General features: G+C 40.6%; 2 protein-coding genes across 2 annotated transcripts; both read right to left on the bottom strand.

Moving 5' to 3' along the window:
* Positions 1 to 3,916: 3,916 nt before the first annotated feature.
* On the bottom strand, positions 3,917 to 8,802 carry LOC121866783. The gene is made up of 4 exons (XM_042366513.1): positions 7,880 to 8,802; positions 6,762 to 6,918; positions 5,953 to 6,123; positions 3,917 to 5,393 (listed from the first exon to the last, which is right to left on the bottom strand). The coding sequence occupies exons 2-4, from the start codon at positions 6,908 to 6,910 to the stop codon at positions 5,180 to 5,182; spliced, it is 534 nt and encodes a 177-aa protein (XP_042222447.1). The 5' UTR covers positions 6,911 to 6,918; positions 7,880 to 8,802; the 3' UTR covers positions 3,917 to 5,179.
* A 489-nt stretch (positions 8,803 to 9,291) lies between these two features.
* LOC121866773 (uncharacterized protein DDB_G0271670-like) lies at positions 9,292 to 19,654 on the bottom strand. The gene is made up of 2 exons (XM_042366470.1): positions 19,573 to 19,654; positions 9,292 to 10,426 (listed from the first exon to the last, which is right to left on the bottom strand). Exon 2 carries the CDS (start codon positions 10,423 to 10,425, stop codon positions 9,292 to 9,294), a length of 1,134 nt encoding a protein of 377 aa, XP_042222404.1. The 5' UTR covers position 10,426; positions 19,573 to 19,654.
* Positions 19,655 to 20,195: the final 541 nt, after the last annotated feature.

Consider the following 20,195-nt stretch of genomic DNA (forward strand, 5'->3'; position numbering starts at 1 on the left):
TTAACATAATGCTAGAGATGTCCTACTTCATATATAGTGTATTTAGTCCAATAGGTTTGTAAGATGGTTCCTATACTTCATAACAGTTTACGTATTAAATGAAAACGAGAAACAACTGAAGCAGATGAGCCACATTTCGTCAGGTCTTCTAAAAACACCATATTTTTCAACTTGGGGAAAAAATGATTTTTGCCTTTTGATACTGAAAAAACAGTAAAAGTCTGAAATACATGACAGTACTAATGTTTATCAGTATGTATATGTTAATAAATGATGCACACTATAGTACCATTAACACTAATGGTGCCGGGGAGCGAAGAATGAAAACCTGTGGTCAGATTCTCATAGGTTTGTATAACAAACATTCTTCGTAACCGGAGATGTAAAAAGGTGCAGTCAGCCAAAGATGCACCGACCCCACCCTAGGTCTCGTGCTCGCAATTTTGCCTGGCAATACTTTGTAAAGGAAGGCTGTATGTAAAGGTGATTGTTTTGAGCTGCATCACTGTCAGGAGAAATATTAAACAAACCATAGGGAACATTTTTATAATAATAAACTATTCATTGTTATTTAAGATCATGAGACGTTTCCAAATGTTCGTATATTTGCTTAAATAATGAAGAAAATTATATTAATGAATTGGCAACTCAACTACAACCACAGCTGCCACAAGATTCTCACATCAAATTTTCTTCATTATTTAAACAAATATACGAACATTTGGAAACGTCTCATGACCTTAAATAACAATGAATAGTTTATTATTATAAAAATGTTCCCTATGGTTTGTTTAATATTTCTCCTGACAGTGATGCAGCTCAAAACAATCACCTTTACATACAGCCTTCCTTTACAAAGTATTGCCAGGCAAAATTGCGAGCACGAGACCTAGGGTGGGGTCGGTGCATCTTTGGCTGACTGCACCTAACTTGTTGACTTTAGCTAAAACACAGAGTAACATAAAAATTGCATGCAAATTTCACCGACACTAACTTAACTGGATACGTTTCCCCTTAGTACAAGAAACAAATTACTGAATCTTTTAAAACATTTCGTACGGTACCTTAATTTACCGCCTAACTGTGCTAAATGAACGTATCTAGTTCATGCAGAATCATTCCAATGCTAATTTTTGTATGTTTGTGCTTTAGTTACGAAGAATATTAGTTGTAGGAACATTTGAGAGTCGACCCTGGTAGACCAACGCTACTGTATTGTGATTATAAATGTATTAAAATAAAGCAGGTAAAATTATAGTGTATCATTCATGTCCCGTCACTCAACTGTGAAACAAAAGGGGAAAAATATATTGAGTTAATTTTTTTGCTCGAGATTTTAAGTGTTTTCTGAATCTTTCAAAACCTCGAGTTCCACAATTGTGAGTCTCGGAAATTTGAAATAATGCTAGTCACGTTCAGTGAAGTAAGAAGTCGAACAAATGAAGCCAAAATTCTGAAAACGCATAACCGTATGTATGCCACAGCGCGTAAGGACTAGTTCACACTGGGGACGGAATCGGCCATATGACCGTATTCAGTCATCATGCCTTACGGTGATACCGACCATCGGGAACTCGAAGCTCATGGCGCCAAATGGTATTCAAGAACGTGCTTCGGGCACTACGATGAGTCGAGGTTCCGACCTACAGAGTAGGGTTACCAACATGTGTAAATGGTAAAGATAGCCGGTGGCTGGTTTGCCGCGAGTTCGCTGTTTTACATAAACAAACGAAACCTGTTAAATGTTTCAAGGTGTTAATCAAGGAAGATAAGAGTTCTTCCTTGATGTTACTCTTGATACTTTCTGTTTTCTTCTTTTCTCTTGCCCATCTTTGAATATTGTGCTCCAGTTTGGTTATCAGTTGCAGTGCCACTTAAAAATAACTGTAAAGGTTTAAAGCCACATTCCTTTGTGATCAGGCTGACTGCAGGGGTTGATCTTCTAAACATCGTCACTGTTGATCTTTGTGCTTGTTATATGAAATATACTTGGGCCCTAATCATCATTTTCAATAATTTCTCCTAGAATCTCTTATCCCGGTGACATGCACTAGATATTCACGGTAGTGTACTATTAACCTGTAGGGTCGAGGCCTTATAACAGAAGTGTGCTACGTACCAAATGTGTAGAAGTAGACATTATTTCGGTGTCCAAATCAAATTTTGATGTTTACTTTTGGAGATAAGACTCCAAACCTAACCTAACTTATAACTATACCTTCTTATCATAACGTACGTTTTATGTAAAATAGCTTGAGTTCTGAATTATTAACTTTTGACACCAGAGTCATACATTTCAATACATTCTAAGGTAAATTTTCACTGGTTAGTACTTATTTAGTCATGAGCAAAAGTCAAGTCCCTTACACTCCAGTTCGAAATTGTACGAAACATTATAGGATATACTACACATCCATTATGGGTAGACAAATAGTTTGGAGACTCACTTCAGCAGTTAAGGCTTCCAGGCATGTACAGTCTCGTTCAAGATTCTTCGAACACTGCTGGAGACAGCTGGCAACTGAAGGCTGTTTGTTTACTATAACACGTAGTAAAAATTATGAATGAATGTAAAAGCCCAACCAGTAATTAAGCATCGGGGAACTAAGTAACCAATCACCGAACACTTTTATATAATTTTTACTCCGTACTATAGTAAGCAAACGGCCTTGAGTTGCCAGCTATCTCGAGCAGTGTTCGAAGAATCTTGAACGAGACTGTACATACATTACGACTTTCACTCGTGACTTACAGTATGTATGTACAGTATACTATTGTAATCAAAATTAAAAAATTAAGAAATATACATATCTTTACTGCACTTTAACGAAATCTTTATAGTAGACAATACAGAAGGTGCTTAAAATAAAAATTAAAAGGTTGTATCTCACTGGATCGTGTTTTTGTTTGCTGAATTGAATGATAAATAATCAACTCGGTTACAGCTTACCTGTAGTCAAGCTCCTGTGAAGAATTCTGATCAGCACAGTTTATTAGTATTATCCCAGCGAGCCGCGATAGTACCATTATCCCTAGACTTGCGGGAAGAGGCTATACCGAGCTAATTGTTGTTGTTGGTCGAACGCGCGTGAAGAACACAACTGGACAATGTCTACTGGCGCTGTGATTTTCAGCATTATTCGAGAAGCGACTGGGAGGAAGGTTCCTTTCAACACAAACAAATTATTTAACTCAGGATTCTCTTATACTGTAGTAATATTCTTTACAAATTAAAATACTTCTCCGTATTTGTATTTGTATACAATGTAGTTATATGGGAAACTTATGAGTAAAAAAAATGAATTAGGACGTAGACACGAATTGGCCCATTTTCAATTAACTGGCAACACTATATATGTAAACATAAAATGCAGCGAGGAAATGTATACAAATAAAGATGACACTACAGTCATCGTGGTGTCGTCTGCCGTTTGATATCAATGCTTAGCGTATATGACCCACAAATTTATTATTATCAAAAAGCACATGAAGCAATGAGCCACGAATTCAGGAAATTGTTTCTTTTCGGGTTTTTTAAAGATTTTTTCTGTGTAACTTATACATAACTCAATATTCCAATTTCCTTTATTAATACCCAAATAACACTTACCATTGTTGATACTATGATGCCTCAATAGTTTCGAGCGGCTAATAAGGTCTTTAAGTACTGTACAGAACAAACAGACAACTATTAAAAATAACAAAAGATGTAACACCATTGGTTTTATTTAGGTTGTTATACCCTTTGATGTTATAATGAATTACTGCACTTCAACTTTGGTCTTTAACTGATATACGTGGGCAATAATTACACCAGTCATCACCAATTAAAAATACAAAACTTTTTCTATTGTTACTGATGACAAAGCTCTTTCATATACTAGCAATAGGAGAACATAATAACCATGCTATTACAACAGTTTATCATAGTTTATTTTTCCATTGTGTATAATATATAAATCTAGACAATAAATAATATAAGATTAGGATAAATGTTAAGGTTACGACATCAAGTTATCACGGAGTCGAAGTTTTTATAGAATTACTAAACACTATTTCACAATGAAGAAATATTATATAATTGTTTTCCATAGTGTTATGTGAGTAAAGGCTAACGTTATGTTTAATTCTTTGAGTAAGATGGCATAAATCCCGAGTACTATTACAAGCCACTGAGTACAATATCTTCGTACTCAATTGAAACAAATTAAATTAGTGAAAGTTTCGTAACGACTTGATGCCTCTTATTCTTAACCTTTATTACAAATATTCATAAATAATAAATAAATTAAAGACTATACTATAAACATATTTCTATCTAAGTACGTCACTCTTTCTAATATATACAAACTGCCTAAATTTCTAAGGCTGACTATATTCCACACTAAATACTCAAATACTTTATATTTCTTCACTATTATTCAGAAAAAATATGAAAGAATTCTCGTTTTTTCTTTTCTTTTTAAGGTTTACCAGAGTCACGCCTTGGTCGGGTCCGGGGTGCTGTCGTGCTCGGTATTATCAACACGTGGTCAGCTTCACACAAGGAAACATACCACATCAATTGGACAAACTTACAACAAAATTTGGAACAATATTACTGTATATCAGAATCATATATTTTTTTTTTATTACCGTTTGATTGATATACGTATTTCTATAGCGTCTTACGTCACTTAGACAATAACAAGTGTAATAACAACTGTAACAATAACAACTGTAACAATAACAACTGTAATAAAACAACTGTAACAACAACAAAATGATAATAATAATAGTAATAACGTCTCGAGATTTAAGCAAGAAGCCATAATTATTCCTCAGAAATATTACCTGAAACTTAACCGCTTGTTAGAATCATTTCTTACATTTCCTTAATTTATTGGTACACTCAGAACTTACACGGAGGAATCCTGACACAAACCAACTGGAGTAAATTCCTTTGTCTCTATACTCGTGAGGGGTGGCCAGCCAACCACCATCCAGCTACTATTCAGTCAACTAACCGGCCAACCAATCAGCCTTCAGCTAACCTGCAATCTGTTCAAAAGCCAGCCAAGCAGAGTCAAAGTGTAATTTTGACGCCATTTTAGCAGTTAATCGTGTATCATATCTTAAGTCAGCTTAATTATATGTGTTTTTAAATAGCTACTAACAGGGTAAAATCCCTACGAATCTTTCAGACTCTTGGCAACAAGTAATTTCCAAAAACGGACAGGAGGTTGAAGAACTTGAAGGAGGCGCGGGAGTAGAGATTTTCTAGGTAGTGGGCGTCACGGAGGGTCCTTTGAGAACAACCTTCAGGCAAGAAGTCACAGGTATATCTTCCGGAGACGGCGCCGTCGATGAAGGTGCCCAGGTCAGCCTCCCCGAAGTAGTATCCGAGGCCAGCGCTGCGGGGGTTAGGTAGTGTTAGGTAGTTTGTCAAGATTCAGACTTATTTCTGAAGTACTGTGTGAGGAAGCTGGGTATGTGTTGGATAAGAGGAAGGGGGACAGAGCTGGGGATGGTAGCGTCATAAGAAGCATAAGAAAGAAAAGATATATGATCATTATCTAATACAATAAGTAATTTATCTTACACTCACTCCTCGGCTTTCACAAATATATGACCTATAAACATAATTATAAAACACTATCCTAAAAATAACAATACAATATACTTAGGATGTTCAATGGATTGTACTTTACTGACTTTACCTTGTAATTTATCAGAAACTGGCGAGTCTTGACGAAGAGTATGAATTAGAAAGACAATTATAATCATATTATTATTTTTTAAGTCCTTTGAGAGGCATATCTCCATCAGCCCTCACATACACTGTACATCACTGACTGTTCATACATCAACACATTTATCCACTTTCCTTCATTCACAGCCATTCATTCATATTACAATCTTATTTATATAACAAACTGAATATCACTAATGATCTTCCTTTTATTTACTCACATGAATATATCACTAACAGTGACCTCCGGGTAGGCTCTTTCCTTGATCTGCTCACAGACGAACTGCCTGACGCAGGGCTGATGACCTTCACGCTGCAGCTTGATGATCGCCGCCAGGTTTCCCGGGATGGTCAGGATCGTACTTAGTGGGTGGTGTATGGAGCGTTCCTCCCTGTGGCAGAATCAGGGGTCAGTGGCGAGGGTTGAGAGGAGGGGATGGGTGTGATTTCCCATAACAGTGGGAATTCTTTGAGTGATTGTGTATGTATGTTTGTGATCTGCTGTGTGTGTGTGTGTGTGTGTGTGTGTGTGTGTGTGTGTGTGTGTGTGTACGACTCCTCTTGAATGTTCTTGTTTATATTTCAATGGAAGAAAAATACAATAGTGACCAGAGATGTGTACAGTACACGGCCTGTGAGAAGACCAAGTTAACTGGAGTGACATTTGACAACACAGGTGAGTTATATGGGAAATTAATGCAGTACCCTTTTCTGACTTACCTGAGGAAGGTGACCATTAATATGACCTACTTGAGGAAGGTAACGTTTAATGAAAGTGGTCTCATCAACACGACTGCCCGTTAGGGACAGTGTGGATACAGTACACTGTATACTAAGCCTTCGGTACACAAGGAGAGTGCCCGGACGTGCACTCGACCGTTCTCACTCCCCCAAATGTAAAGTTAGGTACCCATTTACAGCTGGATGGACTGTGAGTGCCCCAGGATCAAACCAGCGACCCGAAGGACAGGAGTTGAGTACTGTAACCACTCGATCGCCCTACCCCAATGGCATATGATATAAGACTTACCTAATGTGGGTGAAATCGGAAGAGGAAATCCAGTCGTGTATGCGGACCATGGCATCGGGGAGGTCGGACAGTTGGAAGGGAAGCATCCTGGATGTATCACTCGAAGACTTATTCGACACTGACATGATCTGGTACACCGCCCTGACCATATAGGCCGCTGAGGAGTTCAAGTGAGGGGTTAGAGAGAGGGGGAAGATACTGGAGGTAAATCACATCTATACCACCTCCCCTTAAGAGAAACCACAAGTATTGAGAGCTTTCCCTCAACGACTTATGAATTTCCCATAATGTTTATAGGATAAAATTACTCTTCTCATCCACAAGACTTAAACACAGGAGAACTTGTGGTAATTATCGAAGACAGTATCTAGCGCAATTTAAACCATTATTTGATACTTTCTCTCTTGCAAGCATCACATGAGTACTATCACATAACTGTCTTTTTAGAGCTTTGGTGATAAACGCGTAACTTATCCTTTGAAATAGGTAAAAGAGAACCAATTAAACCCAATCTAACCAAACCTTAACTGTCTTAGAATAGGTCAGAGTTAAGTTAGGTAAGGATAGGAAGCTTAAATAGGTTTGTTTCACCTGTTCGATAAGACGTTTACAACACCTGGGTACTGTCCTAGCTAATTTCTATGCATTTTTTTAATCTCCCCACGAAAAAAAAAAAAAAAAATACAGCACACGTAAAACTGTTTCCTGGCAGCACTTGTCGAGAATACTGGGAGAGTTTACCTGGTATGATGATGACAAGTATTGCACCTACAGCTTGAGCACATACATAAAGTAATCTCTCCTAGTATACAGTAACTACCATTGAGCACACAGTAAACTCCCTTAATCATACAGTAGGTTCCTCTAAAATTAAGGGAAGCTACTGTATGTTTAAGGGAGTTTACAGTAGGTTTAAGGGAGTTTACAGTAGGTTTAAGGGAGTCTACTGTATGTTTAAGGGAGTTTACTGTATGTTTAAGGCTTATAAATACAGTAGACTCCGTTAAACATACAGTAAACTCCCTTAAGCCTACAGTAGCCTCCCTTAATTAAACAATCATGACGCAACATGCCTTAAAGAAACACAGATACGGTTAACCTCCTGCAGAAGTACTTACCGAGGGTGAGGAGAGAGATGATAGTGACGGGGTCGAGGGTGAGAGCTGTTCCCTGTCTCGTCTCTTCCCCTGTCAATACTGTCAAGAAATGGTCTAGGAACTCCTCTTCGTTTTCAGCTGTCAGCCCGGCGTCCTTAATTTTCTCAAGATTGACGGGGTCCAGAAAGAGGTCCACCAGAGAGGAAGAGGAGGAGGAGGAGGGGGAGGAGAAGAGGCCACTAAAAAAAGAGGAGGCGTTGCTTAAAATGGTAGATGGGGAGGCATTGGTGTTATTGGATGATTCGGTAACGGAAACGGGGAAAGATGAGGGGAAAGGCCCACCGGATGAGGAAGAAGAAGGAGAGAGGTTTACGGAAGAGGAGGAGGAAAGGTCATTGAAGGTGGAGGAGAAGGGTGATAAAGGATGCGAAAAGTGTCGGGGGTAGGATAGAAAAACGGAGGAGCCAACGGAGGTGGTGGTGAAATTGGAAGGGGGACCGTCAGATGAAGAAGAGATAACTTGGAGGACTGATGTGGAAGGGGAAGAGCTGGAGGAAGCGGACGAAGAGCTAGAGGAAGCGGACGAAGAGCTTCCGGACGCGCTTTGACTTTGTTGCGTGTTGGAACCTTGACTTCCACCTGAGTTGGAATCTTGGAAAGAATTCGAGGAAGAGTCTTGAAAAGCGTATGGGGAAGAAGAGGCCTGACGCTTGTTAGGGGAGGAGGAGGAGGTTCGGCGCGTATTGGAGGAGGACGGACGCCTGTTAGGGGAGGAGGAGGTTCGGCGCGTATTGGAGGAGGACGGACGTCTGTTAGGGGAGGAGGAGGTTCGGCGCGTATTGGAGGAGGACGGACGCCTGTTAGGGGAGGAGGAGGTTCGGCGCGTATTAGAGGAGGACGGACGTCTGTTAGGGGGAGGAGGAGGTGGAGGTTCGCGTATTGGAGGTGGTAGGGAGGACTGACGCCTTTTAGGGGGAGGAGGAGGTGGAGGTTCGGCGTATTGGGGGAGGTGGACTGACGCCTTTTAGGGAGGAGGAGGAGGAGTAGGAGGAGGAGTTGGAGGTTCGGCGCTTATTGGAGGTGGTATAGGACTGACGCCTGTTAGGTGAGGAGGAGGTGGAGGAGGACTGATTCCTGTTAGGGGAAGAGGAGGTTTGAAGCGTATTGGAGGAGGAGGAGGTGGGAGAAGAGGAAGATCGTGTCACGTTGGCGATTGACTTTTTGAAAGGAAAGAGGAGGTTCGATTCGTATTGGAGGAGGGAGAGAGGAGAAGGAGGAGGTCAAGGAGGAGGAGGAGGTGGTTTGGCTCGTATTGGAGGAGGGAGAGAAGGAGGAGGATGAGGAGGAGGTTTGGCTCATTGGAGGAGGAGAGAAGGAGGAGGAGGAGGAGGTTTGGCTCGTATTGGAGGGAGAAGGAGGAGGAGGAGGTTTGGCTAGTATTGGAGGAGGGAGAAGGAGGAGAAGGAAGAAATGCTCGTATTGGAGGAGGGAGAGAAGGAGGAGGAGGTGGTTCGGCTCGTATTGGAGGAGGGAGAGAAGGAGGAGGAGGACTGATGCGTGATAGGGGAGGAGGAGGGGGCTCGGCGCATATTGGAGGAGGTACGGCGGTTGTTGGAAGAAGAGGTTAGGCGCGTTTTGGAGGGAGAGGTGGACTGACGCCTATTATTGGAGGAGGAGATTTGTTTCCTATTGGTGGTGGGAGAGGAGGAGGAGGTGGGGGAGGAGGTGAAGGAGGAAGTAAGGCGACTGTTGGAGGGAGAGATTCGTTGCGCATTGGAAGATGGGGAGGAAGATGAGGTGGAAGATGAGTAGAAGGTGGAGGAAGAGGTGGGGGAGGAGGAGGAGGAGGAGGAGGAGGAGGGGAAAGAGATGAAAAAAGAATAGTTTTTCTCTCTACCCACTGTAGATATGTTGTGACTGGTGGTCATGGATTCATTTATAAGGTGAGACGAGGAGGAGGGATCTGTTGGTTGTGTTCTTGGCTCTAGTGTTTTCTTCATCCTCTGATCCAGTGACAAGAGATCCTCCATGTCCTTAGTGGCCAGGAGTATATTCTTCCCCAGGATATTGGCAACACTGGCTTCCGGGAGATTCGTGGTTGTTGGCCCGACTTCATCAGCGCCCGACGATGTAACCCGTTGTTCAGTCTGACTATCTCTGTCGGTTTGGGCGGGCTTTGTATTCTCCACATCTGCCAGCAAACTGAAAATATCACCTGTCTTTCGTTGATTATTCTCATTGAAGGTAAATGTATCGATGTTAAACGTTGCTTTTGGAGTCGAAGTTGTCGCAGCTGCGCTCGTGACTGAATCTTTCTCGCCATTGTTTATGTTTACTTGTGGTTCATTGTTTTCATCTCTATCATTCTGCGAGAAGATCTTAGTCAAGCTCAAGAACGAATCGGAGTCTTCGAGAGGTTCCTGGAGGTGATCGTTGTCCTGGAAAAGGATTGGGGTGTCCAAGAAGCGACTGGAAGGGTTCTGGAAGGCACTGAAAGCCTGTGTGATGGGAAGCCTCAATACCACCACAGCCATAGCCGCCGTCAGTATTTGCGGGCCGCTTGTCATCCTGTTGGTGGAGAATGAATTGAGATTTATGAGGGAGAGAACGGAGAGGAGCGATGAAAAGGAATAAGAAATGAAAGAGAGAAAAAGGGAAAACCATAACAGAAAGAGCATTACCAAAGGAGAATAACAGAACGATAATAACAGAAAATACGAAAAAAAAATCAAGTGAAGAATATAAATCATTACACGAGTTTACATAATTTCCGATTTTCTGTCTTTTCCGGTAAATTATAAATCATATAACTTTACAACTATAACTAGATAGAGACATTAAACATATTAATTAAGAACAAAATCACTCGGAGTTTTACCTGATAATGTAAAAAAGGTTCGGCACAATCACTACCCCTTTTACTACAGCACCTCACCTCGACAACCAGTGCTCGAAATGATCAGGTTGTCACGAGCCATAAATGGAAACACACACACACACACACACACACACACACACACACACACACACACACACACACACACACACACACACACACACACACACACACACACACACACACAAACGGCAATGGAGTTCAACAAATTCTAGACATTACAACATCACGATCGTCTACCAATTCTTTTAAACATAACAACACTCAGCATCTTTCTGATCAGCATACAAAGACAACCACCATCATGTCTGACTGCTGTGATTCCGTTCAGGTTCACACTCTTGACTCACCGAACAAACCTTCCTAAGCAAATTATCGCTGGTGTACTTAACTTTCACTCACGTCATCAAATAATCACATTCCTGTATTCAAATTACCTTTCGTATGCTTTCTATTGCCATGATATTTTTTTTCCCTGGTAAGAAAACTTTTAATGCTGTAGGAGAGTTTGGGATGCGACAACTGGGTTCACCTCACTCCCTCGTATACCAATCAACACTGGCGAACATAATTATGAAGTCCTTTTAAGCTCCTCGAAAATTAACGCCTTATTACTGTTACAACTTTATAATCACCCCACAAGACAGGTAAGGCCAAATTCACTGGTGTAGAAGGTTCATTAACTTAAAAGGTGGACAAACAAAAAACGCCAAGCAGAATAACAGTCTTAATTCTTCTTCTTCTTCTATTATTAGTATTATATTCACCGGCTATAATCTGGTCTTCTAGCTGATATAGTTCCTCAGAAAGTTTAAATGATTATAGAGACAAACGGAGAAATTTGGAATGCGGACGTAACACTTATGGTTAACCACAGTGTCAATACGAGCCTGCGGGTAACGGGACACACACACACACACACACACACACACACACACACACACACACACACACACACACACTTACATATAGTGAACGTTTGCGAGTGTGTGTGTGTGTATATGTGTGTGTGTGTGGATAGGTGACCAAATCTTTGTACGTCTGTGTGCGTATACATCTGCATGTCCGTGTCTACATGTGTGTATAGAGGCATATACCTATGTATATGTGCACGTCCCCGATCATGTATGACACAACGTCTCCTCCTTCAAGTGTCATCTGTCCGCGTGACATATGACACCTCATGAGTTATGGGTCAGTTAGTACACAGTGTCTGTTCACTTCCTCACCCAACCCTCGTTTTACATAGTCAGTCTGGAGTCAGTCTAGTGATTACAGAGGTCAGGTAGTCAGTCTAGTGATTACAGAGGTCAGGTAGTCAGTCTAGTGATTATAGAGGTCAGGTAGTCAGTCTAGTGATTAGAGAGGTCAAGTAGTCAGTCTAGTGGTCACATGGTTCAGTCTCAGTCAATCTACAAGTCATGTCCACTGAGTTAATTGTATGAACGTTTATTACCTTTCTCGTCTTTACTCCTCTTCATTATCTCCCTTTACCTCCTCCTGCGTTCGTAACTACTTCTTGCCGTGTTCCACTTTAAGTCCAGCAACGGAGACATAACGATACGTCCTTGCATTTCCCCTATGGCCTGCACACCACAAACAGGAATCTACAGTATAGAGGTTTTGCCGGCACAAATTACAGGTCTCGGGTCTGTTGATGGTGCGACGGAACGAACTCGTCTTGACTGTTAGGTTGTGCAGAGAGAAACTTTTAACACCTTGCTTGAGGGGATTTTCACTTAAGTTCCTTATTTCTGTAATAATGTTTTCCTCAGTTTCTTTCATTATTTTTGTCTTTATGTTTTATCTTTTTCTCTTATTATTACTATTACTGTCTGCATGTTTAACCCATCTGTCAGTCTCTAGCTTGGCTTTAACAATAACAAGAGTTAGACACGACAGCTGGACGACTTATCTGTGGCAAGACTTGTCCGGCTGGCGGGGTAAGGAGCCGTTAGTGATTGTGAAAAGCTGTTAAGGAATGATAGTAGACTTTTGAAGCTGTTGTTAACTATTAGAAGGCGTTAGTAGCTAATAATTGTCGTAAGTAATCGTTAGTGGTCGTTAGCAGACGTTATTGGCCGTTAATAACCAGTAATACTCGCTCCTGGCCGTAACTAAACGTTAGAACATTTCGATTTAAAATTATTTGTTTCGTCAGGTGAGACAGATATATTGTCTACTGTCGCCCAGACTACCTCAGTATTGATCAGTCAAACTCAGTGTTGTCTAATGACTACGAACGTGACTGAACGATCCCTTGACTGGGCAGTTTATGAGGAAGGAGGTAGTTGACTGTTGGTTCCTGTCTATGTACCCTATGTGACAGACTGTTTGAGTGGAGGAACTAACTGCGAGGATGATTACCTTTTTATTGGTCTCTAATTATATAGGTAACAAACTTAACTATCTGGAGTACAGGGTGACTAGAAAAATCTGCAGTTGTTTGGCTAAATTGTCCACTGGTTATATAACTGAGTAAATAACTGGGTTAAGTGGATGCCTGGGGTTAGGATATATATTTGTTTGCCACTAACTTTATCTCTGACTACCTGGATCACCTAGGATAAACTGATGGGAAAAATTGGCTCTCAAGATTAATTGACTAAAGATTAATTGACTAGATTAATTGACTGGGTGGTAAATGGACGAGAGGGGCAGGTTCTTGTTCCCTGTTCGTATGGCTTACTGGGTGATTTAATTGGTGAGCAGTTAATGAAGGATACCTCTTGTTGTATAACTGATTGCGAGAAGGATCTGGGGCAAACAGATGACCGTAAGGAGTGGAGGAGAGGTTCCCCGGTAGGTAGAAGACAGATACAGAGTACCTGGTCAGTCAGCTTCAAAGTAGGTCACCGGGATAGCGTGCATTGTGCCTGCCGGGGGAGGACCTACCTTACCTGACTCAGTTGAACCACTTAGATAACATTTAGTAGAAATATGTGACTATCAGTATCGAGGGACCAAAGGGGATGAGGTAAGTAAAAAAGTGAACTTCAGAAAAAGGCCTCGAGCACTACACTGTTTGCCAAGTCACACTCAGGGTTCAGATTCTGAACGGTTTGCACGGTCAAAATTCCTCTTAACTGACGAGGTAAAAAAAGTACCTAACTGGTTGATTTAAGGTGAAGCACAAAATCTATGACCAGGGAACATCAAAATCATACCCAAAAAATTATCTTTAACTTGATACGATCCCTTAACACCTGACAAATTTTATAAACATATTCTTTAGAAATATTATAAAAGTTACTGTTACCTCTAATTTAGGTTAAAATCTGAGGGTAATTATGACGCAATTTTTTTGTCAGTTTTGTGCTCTTGATTAACGACTTCGATGCATTGTTACATCTTTACTTACGAGAAATATTCATCGTACTAACTACTGAATATCTAGACCCCGAAATACATCATAACAAAAACAAAGTGTCTACAGGTATGAATGATATTATACTTCGTGGGGCTCAAGGATGAAGACGGGGAAGTTTACACACGACTATCGAGAGTGAGAAGGATGGCTGGATGGGCGATAACAGATGGAAATAAAACCCACAATGTACACTGATTATGAGAAGATAAAAAACATCAACTTCACTTCAAAGAGTCTTGTCAACAACAGAAACCGGATTTAAACAGTCACGAACGGCTCCTATGAAAGCGTAAACATATCAATCATCACACACACAGTACAACATCTGCAATAACATTATCTAGAAGCTTACAAAAACTCAACCCCCAAAAAACCACAACCCCACAAGAATGTAAAAATGACACTTACGGGGTTGAAAGCTCCCCAGGTAACACTAAAATTGACTTCCGCACAGGACTCCGGCGCCAAGAGAGACATACATCACGTACAGCAGGAGAGGATCAGTGAGGCTTGGAGGAGGAGAGTTAGCAGGTCGTGACTCAACAGACTTGTAGTGTTACGGTACCAACTGACGGCGGGAGGATGGTGATGTGGTGAAGAGAGGGAGGGCGGGAGGATGGTGATGTGGTGAAGAGAGGGAGGGCGGGAGGATGGTGATGTGGTGAAGAGAGGGAGGGCGGGAGGATGGTGATGTGGTGAAGAGAGGGGGCGGGAGGATGGTGATGTGGTGAAGAGAGGGAGGGCGGGAGGATGGTGATGTGGTGAAGAGAGGGAGGGCGGGAGGATGGTGATGTGGTGAAGAGAGGGAGGGCGGGAGGATGGTGATGTGGTGAAGAGAGGGTGGGTGGTGGGGCATTGTGGTTGTGGTGGAGGGAGGAGGGAGGGAAGTGGGGCAGTGTGGTTGTGGTGGAGGGAAGAAGGAAAGAGCCAGGACATTGTGGTTGTGACGTATAATCGCATGAATTTATGGTTGTCTTTGAGTGGTCGTAATAGGGTTAATTTCTGAGGAGCGTTTGTAACGTGTACCTGTGGTTGGTGGTGGCGCGTGTACCATGTGTGTTTGCAGATGACACATGTATAAGCGATTAGTGAGTGACTTAGAATTTGTGTGGTATGCTTGCGTGTGTTGTGGTAACTGTGGCATTATTCTCATTTCAATACGCGGTAATGTTTTGTGTTGTGTGTCTGCGGTGAGCTTAAGATAATTCGTGGCATACTTTCGTAGTTTTGGAAGTTTCACGTCAGTTGGTTCAGGTCAACGTTTAGCCTAAGACAGCTGTACCAATAGCTGTGGTGTAATAGGTTCCTTAAACCCCAACCAACACGTCCGCTTTGTCAATACCTCCTCCTCCGCCTCCTTCTCCTCTTCCTCCTACTCCTACTACTACTTCTGTCATGACTAGCAAGGGTGTTACTACTACTAGTATTGCTACTGTTGCTTTTAATACTACTTTTGCATGTACAGAGAGAGAGAGAGACAATGACCCGTTACCTGCGTTGACCATGACCGTGGGCTAAGACATCCTCCCTTCCCTCCTTCATCTCTCCTCACTCCACACTCTCTCACCCCCTCACCTCTCCCCTTCCTGCCACTCCACCAAGTCCCTCCAACGGTAATGTGTGAAGGGGGTCATGTCAGGGGTTCATTATTAACTCGTGTAATGTAAGGAGGGGTCATGTTAGGGGTTCATAATTAACCCATCTACTATCAGGGGTTCATATCAGGGGTTGAGAGGTAGCACAATGCTGTCTTGGCAAGCTTTAAAGTGTATTAGTATAAATAATATATTTATATGCTATCTACAAAGCTTAATAATCAGCTTGAATTAAATAATTTCTCGGGTATAAATCTCTAACGCACCTGAGATATTGTTTACGTTCGGGAGACAAGGGTGTAATAATAAAGACCGTGAGAATATGAAAAAAGAACGTGGGGATATGATAAAGAGCGTGGGAATATGCTAAAGAGCGTGGAAATATGCTAAAGAGCGTGGAAATATGCTAAAGAGCGTGGAAATATGCTAAAGAGCGTGGAAATATGCTAAAGAGCGTGGGAATATGCTAAAGAGCATGGGAATATGCTAAAGAGCATGGGAATATGCTAAAGAGCATGGGAATATGAAAAAGTGCGTGGGGATATGATAAAGAGCGTGGGAATATGCTAAAGAGCGTGGACATATGCTAAAGAGCGTGGGAATATGCTAAAGAGCATGGGAATATGCTAAAGACCGTGGGAATATGAAAAAGTGCGTGGGGATATGATAAAGAGCGTGGGAATATTAAAGAGAGCTTGGGAATATGATAAAGAGCGTAGGAATATGAAAAAGAGCACGGGGATATAATAAAGTGAGTGTGGGGATATGATAAAGAGCGTGGGAATATGAAAAAGAGCGTGGGAATATGAAAAAGAGCGTGGTAATATGATAGAGAGCGTAGGGATATGATAAAGAGCGTAGGGATATGATAAAGAGCGTGGGGATATGATAAAGAGCGTGGGTATATGAAAATGAGCGTGGGAATATGAAAAAGAGCATGGGAATATGATACAGAGCGTGGGAATGTGATACAGAGCGTAGGGATATGATAAAGAGCGTGGTATATGAAAATGAGCGTGGGAATATGAAAAACAGCGTGGGAATATGATACAGAGCGTGGGAATGTGAAAAAGAGCGTGGGAATATGATAAAGAGTGTGGGAATATGATAAAGAGTGTGGGGATATGCTAAAGAGCGTGGGAATATGATAGAGTGTGGGAATATGATAAAGAGCGTGGGGATATGATAAAGAGCGTGGGGATATGATAAAGAGCGTGGGGATATGATAAGGAGCAAGGGAATATGAAAAAGAGCGTGGGAATATGCTAAAGAGCGTGGGAATATGATAAAGAGCGTGGGGATATGATAAAGAGCATGGGGATACGATAAAGAGCGTGGAAATATGAAAAAGAGCTTTGGAATATGATAAAGAGCGTAGAAATATGAAAAAGAGCGTGGGACTATGATAGAGAGTGTGGGAATATAATAAAGAGCGTGGGAATATGATAACGTGAGCGTGGGAATATGATAGAGAGCGTGGGAATATGATAAAGAGCGTGGGAATATGATAAAGTGAGCGTGGGAATATGATAGAGAGCGTGGGAATATGATAAAGAGCGTGGGAATATGATAAAAGAACGTGGGGATATGAAAGAGAGCGTGGGAATATATTAGTGTGGGAATATTCTTTAATTCCAATACAGTTCCTAAAATTAGTATGATCTTTATACTTCCTTGCAGTATTCCATAAAAAAAAATAAATAAAAATAAAAATCATATGAAAGTTTACTTATTAATTAAAAACCAATAAGTCAGTGATTTTCTTTTGACTACAACTGGTTCTGTTAGGATGGTAGTGAGTTCTGTGACGCACTATGCTGGCCTGAGTGGTATCAAGACTTAAAGTTGTTTGGTGTAATATACTAAATATTAATTTGTATTCATTGGTTAATAACAGCGACAGATGAAGCACCTAAACCTATAGATACAACAATATCAATACAGAGTGCTGTAAATTAATGTATATAAAGACAATTAGAGATGGTATACCTCTCGCCCCAGACACGTCTGTAACCACTACAGTAGAACGGAAAACCCGACACTCTTAAGTCATTTCAATCTGTGCTTCTTATTTTATGAACCGGTGAAGGGTCTTACAGTGCCTCTCCATGAAAACTTGGGAAAAAAATGTATTCAGCAGTTTCTTGGTTATGACGATTTCTTTCTTTTTGTAATTGTGACTTTGAACTTTTAACAATCAAGGTAAATTTTTATGAGTAACCCCATGAGGCATCGGCAATTAATTCCTCTAGAACATTTATATTATGGGACTTGTGAACATGTTTCTCGGCATCCATGTCATATATGTAGAAAAATCATGTTTCTCCATAATTTTCTGGATAAACATGACGTTGAAGAGAAATCGTCAACTCTGATGTGTTTTTTGGCTAGAAATCTAGTCCCATTCTTCTATGACGCTTCGTTCCAGAGCTATCGCGAAAAATGTCATTTTTGAACTTTCGATGACCGTGATCTTGACTTCCAAAAAAGTCAATGTTTTTTATACTGTATATCCAAAATGGTTCATCCATAACGTTTGTTTACATTTTGTGCCAATGTGGCTAAGATATGCGTTATTTCATTATGAGCGATGGTGAGGGAACACAGACGTAGTTAGTTAGTCATTCGAGTTCCTCAAAAAACTTCCGTGGGCGTGGTCATTAAAGACAGGTAACGGTACACTGTTTTGCTTTTGTTCTACAAACACATGAGGTCAGGAGTGGAAACATTTCCGTAAGTTTCATAGCACACTTACATTATATTAACCGGGGATGACCTAAAACAGGTTATACCTCCGTTAGGGCTGGGTTAATCGTACGCCCGGCAGCACCACGAAGCAAACAGGGAAAAAAATTCTCTAAGAGGGCAACTATAAAAATGCCTTCATATGGTTAACAAGCGTTAAAATAAAAAGTAAAAAATTTAATGGAGTGTTAATAATGTTAATAAAAATGATACTATTACTACTACTACTACTATTAATAATAATAATGATAATAATAACAATATTAATAAAAATAATGATAAAAATATAATAAAATGATAAAAAAATAATAAAAGACGATACTACGACACCTGAAATACAAATAAAGTAAATATAAACTTTAAAAGGGCATCTGCGAGTATGGGTCCCACAGCCTGCCGGAGGTTATCACGAAAACTAGACCTTAGCAACAACCAGAAAGTGTTAACTATGGGATGAGGAAAACTGGCCAATGACTCCCAGAACATAGGAGAGATTAGAGGGTGAAGCTTGTCCGTGACCTTGCCCTATGACATCCTCCTGACGGAAGGACGGACGGATGGAAGAAAGAGTGGACGGACAGATTAAGAGTTGATTTTAGTTCCACGAATTTTTTGCCCCTCAAAACACAATATATAAATTGATGAAATGGGAATTAAAAATCAATGCGCGAAAATAAAATGAGAAAAAAATGCTAAAAAATTAATACTTATAAAGGCAAAATGATCACTAAGCATCAATAACAAAAACCTATGTACAGACGCGGACAAAAGTTCGCTCCCCGTGGTGAAACTGTGTCACAGGAATGAGTCTCCGAACTGACTTACCCTGACTGCTTCATCTCATTTGGGGTCGATGCTGCTTCCTCATTATGGACGGGAGCGAACTTTTGACCCCGAATGTCCGAAGATCAGTAAGGCATTAAAATAAAAACGGTAGGCAAACATGAAAATAATATATATATAATGAAAATAAAACTCTAACCTTCTAAACATAACCTGAATATATAAAGAATTAAAAAAACAAAAACTTCACCTAAAAATCACAAATAAACGGGTTATATGAAATTTATCCCCTAAACAGTAATATAACAGTACCAGTGAGCCTAACCTGTTTGATCTGGAAACTGACAAGGCGGGAAGGAATCGTAGTAGCCTCGGAGACCTCAACGCACAGCGGCTCAACCTCAACTGAGCACATAGCCGCGTCTGAACCTGCACCACATCACCACCATCGGCGCAACATTACCTGCGCAGTTACACACACACACACACAGATGGTGGATATAAACAAAAGGAAAGCCAGGAAGTTTTGCGGTTACTGGCCGGGAATGATATGCCGGAAAATCATGACTTAGCAACAAAAGGATCAGAGGTGCGTATATAAAGGGTTCAAGTTCATAACCTAGAGAAGAGTTGATGTTGGACGGTATCCGATGCTCATAGACGTAATGAAGTCATCACTACAGTATAGATGAAATAAAGAATACTTAATAATTATAAATACCATGACATATAATACAAAACAAAACAATAATGTATAAACCACCCAAAAAAATAAATTAAAAACAATATAATTAAAAAAAAAAAACACTCAATAATTATCGCGGTAGTAAAAATATAAATAATATATGAATGAAAAACAAACAAACACTGAAATGAGATTAGGAATTAAAATAGCAAATAGAAATAAAATAACACTCTATACCAGATACACCACATAGCGATCGTCAA

The sequence above is a fragment of the Homarus americanus genome, unplaced genomic scaffold, assembly GCF_018991925.1.
Source record: "Homarus americanus isolate GMGI-L3 unplaced genomic scaffold, GMGI_Hamer_2.0 scaffold58748, whole genome shotgun sequence".
NCBI lineage: Eukaryota > Metazoa > Arthropoda > Malacostraca > Decapoda > Nephropidae > Homarus > Homarus americanus.

What these genes read in the sequence shown, in the direction of transcription:
- LOC121866773 (XM_042366470.1), bottom strand. Translation starts at nt 10,425, where the DNA reads ATGACAAGCGGCCCGCAAATACTGACGGCGGCTATGGCTGTGGTGGTA.
- LOC121866783 (XM_042366513.1), bottom strand. Translation starts at nt 6,910, where the DNA reads ATGGTCAGGGCGGTGTACCAGATCATGTCAGTGTCGAATAAGTCTTCG. An exon ending in TCCGATTTCACCCACATTAG is followed by an intron (nt 6,124 to 6,761) that starts GTAAGTCTTATA and finishes ATTCTGCCACAG; the next exon opens with GGAGGAACGCTCCATACACC. An exon ending in ACTGTTAGTGATATATTCAT is followed by an intron (nt 5,394 to 5,952) that starts GTGAGTAAATAA and finishes TAACCCCCGCAG; the next exon opens with CGCTGGCCTCGGATACTACT.